General features: G+C 36.0%; 1 protein-coding gene across 1 annotated transcript; it reads left to right on the top strand.

The window, feature by feature from the left end:
- The first annotated feature begins 4044 nt into the window (after positions 1–4044).
- On the top strand, positions 4045–8027 carry PKIA (cAMP-dependent protein kinase inhibitor alpha). The gene is made up of 2 exons (XM_027089764.1): positions 4045–4242; positions 7428–8027. Exons 1-2 carry the CDS (start codon positions 4092–4094, stop codon positions 7505–7507), a joined length of 231 nt encoding a protein of 76 aa, XP_026945565.1. The 5' UTR covers positions 4045–4091; the 3' UTR covers positions 7508–8027.
- The last annotated feature ends 3419 nt before the right edge of the window (positions 8028–11446 follow it).

The following is an 11446-nucleotide window of genomic DNA, read 5'->3' as shown; positions in this document are numbered from 1 at the left end:
TGCATTTCCTGTCTTGTCAGAACTTGTGATCTGTCTAGAAGGAGAGGCAACCATGATGCCAGTTAGAATTTTAACGCCCTGTACGGGCACAAATCAAGGCCTGTGGGAGTGCTAGGTGAAGAGATAGGGGAAAGAAGACAAAGAGAAGATGGCATTGGCTGAATTTTGAGGGCTAAATCCATTTCAACAAGCAAGTTTGTCAGGAGAAGGCATTCCAGGTTGAATAACAGAATTGAGCAAATGCACCATCAGAGAAGCTCTGGGAAAACACTGTGCATTTTTCTGTAGCATACCAAGTATGAGAGTGAGTGGTTAAAGTTAAAGCAGCAAAAGTGGGTTCTTTTCAGATTGTGGGAAAACTCAGCAATAATCCTGGTAAGAGCTTTTTCTGTGTTTTACAGAGAATAAATATGAGTGACATCAAATAGAAACCAACATGACCTGGCAGATGATTAGACATGGATATCAAGTGAGAGAAATAAGTCAAAATATGCCCCAACACGGCGTATTAATGAAGCCAGTTTTCTCTATTTATGTGTTTTGTTGTTGTCTTACTTTGTTTTATTGAATTTGAAATGTTTGTGCAAAACCAAGTGGAAGTCCGTATTCAGCAGGCAGTTGATCTTGTGTGTGAGGACCTTGGGAGAACATTCTAAATAGCAGATGCAGACGTTTGTATTATCCATAGTGAGGAATTAGAAGCATTGGAATTAGATGAGTTATTCAAGTAAGAAAGTAAAGAAGGTCAATGACTGATTCTAAATTCCTACAAAATGTGCTCTGATTTCTAAAGGTGACCCTAGAAAGGGAAGTCTGTAAAAAATACAAAGGTCAAATGGGATGGAACCAGGATGGTAAGGGATCATGAAAGCTAAGGAAGTGACAGTTTTTTTTTTTTAATCAGTACTTACCCACCATGTGCCAAACACTATGTTAATCTCTTGAGATACATAATCCAAGTAAATTCTCATAATCTTGAGAACTAAGTATATTTATCACAATTTATAGATAAAGAACTGAGCACAGAGGGATTAGACATAGCATAACAAGTAAATGGAAAGTCTAGATTCAAATACAGATAAATCTGATTCTTATAATTATTTTGCCTCTATAACTTTTTTTTTTTTTTCTCTATAACTTTTAATATATGCTAGGGGAGAGTTTCAAGGAGAATGTAACTGGCAGTGTCATGTGAGCTCAAACAGGATAGACAGTCACAAGAACATTTAACACTAAGCGGTTACTTAATGTTAATACAGATCATTTCAGTGATCTATATGAAAGTAGTCTCTGTAAAACATACTATATAAAGGCCAATGGAATAGAAAAATTCTAAAGGTTGTTTCAAGGAAAGTGAGAAAATAAAAGTAGTTGAACCCTACTGAGAAGTTTAATGAAGGAAAGAGAAGGTAGTGCAAAGATTTATGAAGGTCGAGGAATGGGTATTTGGTTGAATGGTTGGTTCATTTGTTTTTTAGTAAGGAAAGACTTGAACATGCTTATAAACTTGACAGAGAAATCCAGAGGAGAAAGAAGACTCAAATTACTGAGAAAAAAATGGATGGAGAAAGGTCCTACAGGAGGTAATAGGAAATAGAATCAATAGCATGCCTTAAAAAGAAAGCAGCTAGTTCATCTAGAAAAGAAACAATAGTGATTTACAGAGAAATGTATTTGAGAAAGGAAGAAATGTAAGAGAACTTGCAGCAGATGTCCTATATCTTCCCCAAGAAGGAAGATGCAAAGTCACCTCTTAAGGCAGGTAGTGTCTGGTTGTGTGGACTACAAAGGGTTTGGAATCCTTCCCACAGAGAGAAGCCATACAGAGGAGTCAAATAGAAGTGAACAAAAGAATTTCCGTTCAACTCAGAGTGTATACTAATAATAGAGTAAAAATGTTTAGTTGAACCAATTGGCACAATTTTATGACTTTTTTGGTAACACTTATCCACCCAGTAATGAGATCAGAGAAAGTGTACCGTGCTGTTTTCCAGGTGAGGCTTAGGAAAGTCAAGGTGACGGTAGACCAAAGGGACTTCTTATGCTAATGAGAAGCTACACGAAACGGTGGGCAATTGATCCAGACTGGGCCTAGAGGAAACTAAAACAAAAAGGGTTAAAGGAATTAAAGATATGACCAGTGTGAAGAACAGATTCATTATGAGTAAGAGGAAAAGAAAAAAATTGGTGGTTATGGTCACAGAAGGGAATTTCCAAATTCAAGATTCTAGAAATGATATAGTTTTGAGTGATCATTGTTTTTACACTTTCACTTAAAGTGCCATTAATGATTATGTCATCCAGGTGTCCTGCTTTACTTATTAGAAAATGGAAGGCCAGGAGGTCAAGTGATTTTCTGTCACTCCATGACCCAATGTCAGGGGCAGGACTAAATCCAGGATCTTCTGAGGAGCATTTGGAAATTTTAAGTAACATGGTAACAACCATTAAATCATATTCCCATGAAAAAGAATGATGGATATAGTCAAGTGATTGGAACCATAATATAGTCACAGCAAAGCATGCAGTATTCATATACTTCCTATTTCAAAACTTGTATTGTGCTATTCCTACCTGTTTCCTCTTTTAGCTTCCTCTTACAGAAGAGAGAGTATAAAAGTTTTCCCCAGATTAAATTAATAGCTCCCTCATTATGCACTGGGAGAAGAACTAAGCTTTAAGGAAAGTGCTACTGACTGCCATCCTGGATTTCACTGTAAATGGCATCAATTTATTTCAGAGTGACAGTGTGCATGTCCATGATAGTGTATGGGTTCTACCATTTTTGCTTCTTCCACATTTCGTATATTTTGAAAAGACTCCTTTCTCTTGATTATTGGCATGATGTAATTGGAATGGGTAAGACAGGAATAAAGACACAGACCTACTGGAGAATGGACTTGAGGATATGGGGAGGGGGAAGGGTAAGCTGTGACAAAGCGAGAGAGAGGCATGGACATATATACACTACCAAACGTAAAATAGATAGCTAGTGGGAAGCAGCCGCATAGCACAGGGAGATCAACTCAGTGCTTTGTGACCACCTAGAGGGGTGGGATAGGGAGGGTGGGAGGGAGGGAGTCGCAAGAGGGAAGAGATATGGGAACATATGTGTATGTATAACTGATTCACTTTGTTATAAAGCAGAAACTAACACACCATTGTAAAGTAATTATACCCCAATAAAGATGTAAAAAAAATGAAAGATTTACATTTGATGATCTTTTGTTATTACATGTATCTCATATTCTACCTTGAAAATATTTTCTTCATTAAGTCTTTAACTAAGTATGTGTGTTACCAGGTCTGTTTGGGGAAACTCACTTTCACTGAGTCCTTTGTAATTTTGAAGATTTTATTTCAAAGTTTCAGTCAAGAAAGATTATTATTCCTCCCAAGGAATGACTTACCAAGTAAGCAACAAGGAAGCTGTGCTCCTGGACTGGGAGCGGTATTTGGTCACTGGCATTGTTTAGAATTGCTGGTGCATGATGATAATAAAAAACAAACTGGATTTTGGTCAATTTCATTATTGTTCTTAGGTTCTCTGCAAACAATGCCCTTGCTTACTGCTCATGTCTAGGGTGGAAAACTTCCACTCCACCTCCCACCACTTTGGTATGCTACTGAGCTCAAGTTCTTCTTTCTGGAGTTGAAGACTGACTAAAATGGTATTAGAGAAGGAGAATTTTATGATCTAAACTGGGTGTCCACAAACTACGGCATGCAGGCCAAATCTGACCTTATGCCTATTTTTATAAGTTTAGTTTATTACTTTTATTTAATGTATTCTCTTTGAGTACTTTTGTCCTACAACCATAGGGTTGAGTAGTTGGATAAAGACTATATACCCTCAAAGCCTAAAATATTTACTATCAGGCCCTTTACAAAAAATGTTCCCTGACCCTTGATCAAGAATCAAAGCATTACTTGCTTTGTGGACATGTAAGCAAGACAGTTATTTCACATCCATATTATAGGCCAGTAATTTAACAAGTGTCTTTGTTAAATGTTTACCATTGACCAACATTATATTTACCTTTTAATTTTTCTCTGTTTTGTAGCTCCTGCTATGTGGATATTTGTTAGCAATGACTGATGTGGAAACTACATATGCAGATTTTATTGCTTCAGGAAGAACGGGTAGAAGAAATGCAATACATGATATCCTGGTTTCCTCTGCAAGTGGTAACAGCAATGAATTAGCCTTGAAATTAGCAGGTCTTGATATCAACAAGACAGGTGAGTCGTTTGACATCCATCTCTATGAACATGGAATGATTTGCAGCACTTCGCTAAGTAGGATTAAGTCATGAAAAAACACCTTTGAAAGTAACGTAATAGAAAGTTATAAACAGTCTAAGGCAAGATAAAAGGCAGGTACTAATCTCTTAATCACTCCCACTCTGTTTTCAATGACTGCACCTTACAGGGTTTCCCACTCAAATGCAGAATCCTTAATCTGATTTTACTAATGCAATCAATAAAACACATGAGTTTTTTTTTTTTTACTTAATCCTAATCTCTATAAAAGCTCTGAAATATCTTATGTAGAACATTTAACAAAGTTGGAGCTCCTACCTTTGACAGTTTGGCCACCTGTAACACTTAATAGCATTAGATATTTAACAAGATTCACAGATAAGTCTGACAGATCTCGATTCCAAGAACCATTTCAAAATAAAAGGGTCTCCAGGACCATTTTTCTTGAGAATGGAAGTAAAATAGTCTATTACATAAATAAGTCTTAGGTAAGAAGTTTTCCTTTCATGATAGACTGAGTTTGAAAAATTTGTCTTACTATTGGGCCTCGAACTCCTACCCACCAAATCTATCTTTACCAATGAAAAAGTAAAATAAGTTTGACATGTCAAAGTACAAAGTGCTGAAACCCCTGATGGCTCTTCCATCCATAGCTTTTGCAAATATCAAAGCTGAATGTATTTCCCTGAAAAACACTTGTGCAAAAAATAATCTTTAAAAGTAAAAAGGAGTTCACAATTAAGGAAACACAGTGTTATATATGTGAAAAACACTGGTCAGTTTCTGACTCTTGGTAACAGCTTGATAATTCTTTGCTATTAGAATTTTCATGGCAAAGCCTTCCAGTTATTGGAAAACTGAGTCAGAGTATATATATATATATATATATATATATATATAAATGAAATAGCTCATCAACATTACCTTAAAATACCTACTGACAGAACTTTATTCAATGACTACAGGTCAGCAGGTCATAGATTGGTCTTTTAAAACTCAGGTTGAAAATAAAACTTTAATAATCACTTCCATGGAGTATATAGACTGATGTATATTTTAGATTTTGTTGTTTCTCTGTTACTACCAGGAGTTAATTTTCAAAATAGCTCTGAGAAAGGCTATAGGGAATTATTCCAATTTGGTGGCATGAAGTAAGTAAATATAATTTTTCTGCAATATTTGAGAATTTACTAATCTTTTTCATAAAATTTGTGTTTTATATGAATACTCTATTTTAAATAATCTGCATTAATTTTAGCCACTCTTACTATGAGGACATTTTTATTCATAGTGTAGTTTAATTTCTTCTTTTTTTGTTTTCACTGAAATTAAGACCCATTAACCTCAAGACCTTTCTTATACAAGAGACTATAGTCTCTTAACATAGTCTATTAGACTATGTTAAAATTTAAATAGGTTGACATTTTATATTAATAATTTTATATTTGATATTAATATGTTATAATTAAATAATTTAAAATAATTCAAATATCTTTATGCTTCCAGATATATTCTTTTTCAAATATTTCTACATGTTAATTGCAATTCTGTAGACCCTGAAAGAATTTTCTGTTTCTCTTCAAATCACAAAATCCAGAATAAGGCAAAGTATAAACAGCACTGACTTTATTTATTATTCTAAGTACCAAGAACTAAAAGTAATAACTGTACAATCAAAAGTCCAAAACATAAAAAATAAAGACAACTGTACAATGGCAAATTAAATATCACTAGCTGAGAATAGCACGGGACTTCCTTTGTAATTCCTGAGTATTTCAGCTTCTATTTAAGTTTATGCTCAACAATATTGTTGTCCTATGTTTATCTTGACTTGTTAACAAGCATCTATTTAGCCACAGCTCTGTGTTTGCAGCATTATTCTGAGCCCTGAGGAGTATCCCTGGATACCTAGAAAGTCCCAAGCCCCATGGGAGTTAAGATCCTCATCTTGTATTTATGCAGTCACTTTCATCCTTAATATTCTACTGTCTTGCATCTGCCCTAATATGACTTCATTCCTTTGGTTGACAGAGCTTCTCCTATTTATCGAGTTCTCATTTCATGCTAATCTACACATCTCAGATTCAGGCCATCTGCATAACTTGGGGGCTTGTTCATTTCTCTAATAGTGAAGATAGTACATGAAAATTCTATATAATGCATCATGATATTCTTGGAACACCTTTAGAACAGAATATGATTTTTATGTGGAAAAACTGCTTTTAATTTCCCTAAAGTATGGTGCATGGTGAGGTGTCTTGTGTGTACTTGTTAAGCGTAAAGGAGTAATTACCTTCAAAATTTCCATCTAAATAATGGACAGTCTACTTACTTCAATTAATTTGAATTATGGTAATAAACTCTTAGCAAAAATTAATATAATACGCATTATTGCACACCCAAATATTTTGTCCACTAAGCCATATTGGTCGCTTAGTAACAAGCTAACACATGCAAATATTTGAATCTTTGAATCAAGAATTGCCTGCAGCTTGCACCCAGGTAAAGTGACCTAATATGGAGAGAAAGCATTGTTTAATTTTAGTGTTGCTATGGCTGAGATTGTTGCTAAGGGTACAGTTATGAAAGTGGTTTTATTGGATTTGTACATATGTTCTGTAAGGGCAGGCCAGAGGCCATCATAACTATTTGACAAGGGACTAACCAGCTGACATAATGTCCTTCCACTGTTGCTTTTAATTTAAATTAATTAAACCTATGAGAAGTCAGCTAGGTTTTCATCAAGTGTTCAGAATAACGTAAAATGTAATTTTAAAATATTTCTTAATATAAGATAGTCAGGCATCAAAAGGTAAACTTGTTCCCTACGTCTGATTTCTGCAACCTATGAAACTACAAGTGCCATGCCATGACCTGGCCATGAGATTTCCCAGCTATTTATCAGAAGCATAGAGCATCACTAACCATTCTAAAAATGCAGTTATTATTTTGTTTTTGAGCCATGCTCTTCCAGAACCAGAATTAGCTCTTGAAACACTTAAGCTGTTTTCTTGATGGGGAATTGATTACCAAGAAAATATACTTGTCTCTATGAGAATTTCAGACTTGAGTATTTCTGAAATTTCCAATATGATATACTGAGAGTCAGTAAATATAAGCAATCATTTTTATTTTGCCTTTATCCTTTTTTATGTCTCTAACAGAAGGTGAAGAAGATGCACAGCGAAATTCAACAGAACAAAGTGGGGAAGCCCAGGGAGAAGCAGCAAAATCTGAAAGTTAACACCCCACTTTGATCTTCATCAACACCTGACAATGTCTCAAATCTCCAGGCCTGGCTGGAATGCATTTATTTCCAAGAGTGAAAAGGGGAAAAAGAAAATGGCTGTGCTGCATTGCAGGAACCTGCTTGTTATGTTAAAAATGGGGGCAGAGGCTGTGGCTGCAGACAGACTTTTCTCTACCTCTGGCATCAGCAATGGTTGAAATCATGTGGCTTGTGTTTGGATGTCATTTTTGTACGGATCCTTTCACTTGACCATATGATTAAATGCTTGTAGAGAGTAGCACCGACCTAGGTGATGATTCTTCCTGTAGCATCTGGCCCCTCACAATGTCAGAGGATTTAATTGTGTCTAATCGCAAAGGGTTGGTTGAACCCCAGAGTTTAAATATCTCTGGCCCAAGTATTCACCCAGTAAAAGAACCATCCAGAAAGCACTGTTTTTAGCATTATGTATCTGTGTGTTCCTGCTGTGTTATTTACACTGTTTTGTATTATACAATATAGATGCTCAGCACTGCCCCCTTCTTTGATTGCTTATGAAAAACAAAAATGATGTACGTTACTGTGAATTTTTATACTACTCATTTTTAAAAGGGCTGCCTAAAAATTCTGCTCTATCGTGTGGTGGTGTGCACAGGATAGAACCCACATTTTTTTTTTTTTTTTTCTTTTGCGGTACGCGGGCCTCCCACCGCTGTGGCCTCTCCCGTTGCGGAGCACAGGCTCTGGACGCGCAGGCTCAGCGGCCATGGCTCACGGGCCCAGCCGCTCCGCGACATGTGGGATCTTCGCGGAGTACTAGGGCACGAACCCGTGTCCCCTGCACCCGCAGGCCAACTCCCAACCACTGCGCCACCAGGGAAGCCCTGAGAGCACACGTTTTTTAAAACCTAATCTTTCCCCTTAATGCACAGCTGATGAATTAAGTCTAACAGATTCATCAAAACTCCTTTGCTTATTATACAGGCATTTGAAAATATCCATTAATGTGAATATTACCTGAATTCAGTCTGTTTGGTGTCTACACAGACCAGAATTCAAACTGCAAATTTTGTCTTATTCCCAAGTGGAGAACTTTTTCCAACGTATATTTTTATTTCCAATTATGAGGATTTCTGAGAATTGGGGAGATGGGAAAGAGAATACAAGATAATACTAAGCATGGGACATATTTTCTTCTATGGAATCAAATTTATCACAGTGCTGTATGATACTATTAAATTTGGAGGACAGCTTATCTCCACGGAGCAGCAAAAGATGTAGAAAATGATCTTGCAATCATGTGGACACCAATCACAAAAGTAAAGCCCTTGTGTTGTGTTTTTCATGTCTTTTTTCAGCCCTATCAGATCCAAATGTTATTATGCACTTTCTAATGTTTGTAAACTTTTACTAATAATTAGTGTGAATTCCATTCTGATACAATAATAATCATCATTAGAAGCTGACAAAATCTTCATTAATACTGTTAGTGACCTCTGCTGTGTTTTGACATCGTGGTTCTTATATGGAAAGTTTCTATGAACTGTGTAATCTCACTGGTCAGTATTATGAAATCATTTCTCAGTGGTAATATATAAGGCACCAGTAATATGCCAATGGCTCATGAATTACTGGACAAATGGCAGGCAACAGGAAGACCCTTTGCAATAAAGACCCCACTTAACGGTCCTTGAGGTCTTAGATACAATCCCATGTGAAGTAGGTTAAGCAGCATTTCAACAGATAATCTATATGGACATACCAGGAACTCAGCCCTCCTTTGTAGTTACATAAAGGATGAAAGGTAAGTCTGCCCTCATCTCCCTTTACAGTACTTTTTGAATGAGTGGAATAAGGGCATGGGTATCACATGGTCCTCAATCACATATTACTAGAAAAAATGTTAACAGTGTGAGTCATTGAGACAATAGGAAAGATTAAATTTTAGAGTACTTCCTTCTGCTTAACCCAGTAGGATCCAAAATGTCCAGTTAACGTTCAAACAAATCCACCTATTAATAGACTCACAAGTGGGAAAAGAGGTTCCTGGGGCTATGAGACAATTTCTGCTAGTCTATTTAGCACATCCAACCCATACAATCACTTTTTAATATCCTTATTTATTATCCTCATAGCTTTCTTGTGATTCTAGGTAAAGTTCTCTTCATCCTTACAATTGTGGAATTCCAAACTGATTTCATGTGATTTTGTAAAGTTTAGGACTAGTGCTGAGTATATGTGGAGTATTTATATTCCTGTGTGATATACTATTATTAATGCATGTGGTATCATGCCTGTCTTTGAATATATAATAGTTGCTAAATTGTGAAGTCATATGGAGCTTTTGAATTATTTTTGACCTCTTGCTGCTACTTTGTCTGCTATATTCAAATCCAGAGGTTTTCCCAAGCCAGAAAATAAAAATTAGCTTTCCAAAACATTCACATCCTACAAATGTTGCTCAGCAAAAGTTCATAGTATCTTCCAAATTTTATCATAATATCTTTTACTTGCAAGTCAGTAACATACAAGGAATTGAATTTTTAAGGAGAGAAGGAAAGAGTAGAAAACTAAGACACTGATTTGATAATACACATTGAATTCCTGTTAACCAACTGACTTTATGCTATTCACTTCACAGCACATATTATCCCATTTAATCCTCAAACAGTTCAATTAAAGAGGTAGCGTTATTCCATTTCATAAATAAGGCAATTAAGGCTCAATAAAGTATAACTTTTACAAGCTTGAAAAGCTAATAAATGATGAATAAAATTTGAAACTGTTTATCTGTCTCCAGGGAGCTTTCTACTGCACGCGCCCTAAAGTTGAAGCCAGTTACAGAGCATGTTTATCTGGAAGGGAACTTTTAGAGATGGACTGAATCAGCCTCCATATTTTAGAGGAGGAAACTGAGTCCCAGAAAGGGCAATTGTTTTTCTCAAGGTTACCTAGCTGAGCAATGACACATATGTGAGTAGCACTTTTATCTAAAAAATAATAGTAATAAATTTAATGTCAACTTATTTTTTCGTGTTATACTTCCCAGAAGACATTTTTTTCTGACATGGAGTCTGTAAACTTAGCATGGTTCAGACTTTTTATGTTCCATGCTACTCATTTTGTTTAATTAACTAGAAATTGAAATTTTCCGTTTTTCAACTTATTTGCAACAAGTGTAAACTTTTCAAATTTACCTTTTATCAATTGTAAGTGTCCTATGCTGACATATTGATATCATAAATTCATAGAAATGTTTTTCCAACAGGTAATAGACAGGCAGCCTCCAATTTTTAGACAATATCCCCAGAGCTGTGTACTGTAAATGCCCAACACTTGAGTCTTACTCAGGCACAGTGGAAATACACCATTTTAGAAGATGACTGATAATGTCTGTTTCTCTTCAGAGAAGCATTAAGGGGTAAAGAAATGTAACTGTGGGCAATAGAGTTTCTGAGTGAAACCAGTAGTAATAGGGTGAAAATGTACAGTCATCAAGTGAAAACAGGAACGGATCTATGTTTATGATGTCTTTATAGGGCCTAAATTGTTCTTTAATTGCAAGTGGCGGTCTCTGAAGTCATTTGTGAGCTTGTATGACTTTTGTATTTAGCAATGTTGCATGCTCACATAATTGATATTAAAAGTAATACATTTTTCTGAAATGTACACAGTCTATTAAGAGTATTTATTGAACATACACTATGTACTTGATGCTTGGGAAAGTGTTGCAGGTAATAATGGAGAAAGCCAAAGCTCAGCCACCCTGTGGTGGACATACCCAGCATTCCAGCCTCATTTTTCCTGGCCTCTACTCCAAAACTTTTCACCTCTGTTCCACCCTGGTAGCCCACTTCCTGGACTTTATCACCTACTAGAGCCATCCCACCTCTCAAATATTAAACTCCAATATCACTCCTGTCTTCTTACCTGCTCACCTGTAGGACAGTGATT

This window comes from Aethalodelphis obliquidens, unplaced genomic scaffold (assembly GCF_003676395.1).
Source record: "Aethalodelphis obliquidens isolate GAN/ISIS:26980383/991018 unplaced genomic scaffold, ASM367639v1 scaffold68, whole genome shotgun sequence".
Classification (NCBI taxonomy): Eukaryota; Metazoa; Chordata; class Mammalia; order Artiodactyla; family Delphinidae; genus Aethalodelphis; species Aethalodelphis obliquidens.
The sequence above is the reverse complement of the archived record's forward strand: the minus strand, read 5'-3'. Positions and strand labels throughout refer to the sequence as shown.

What these genes read in the sequence shown, in the direction of transcription:
- PKIA (XM_027089764.1), top strand. Translation starts at nt 4,092, where the DNA reads ATGACTGATGTGGAAACTACATATGCAGATTTTATTGCTTCAGGAAGA. An exon ending in TCTTGATATCAACAAGACAG is followed by an intron (nt 4,243 to 7,427) that starts GTGAGTCGTTTG and finishes TGTCTCTAACAG; the next exon opens with AAGGTGAAGAAGATGCACAG.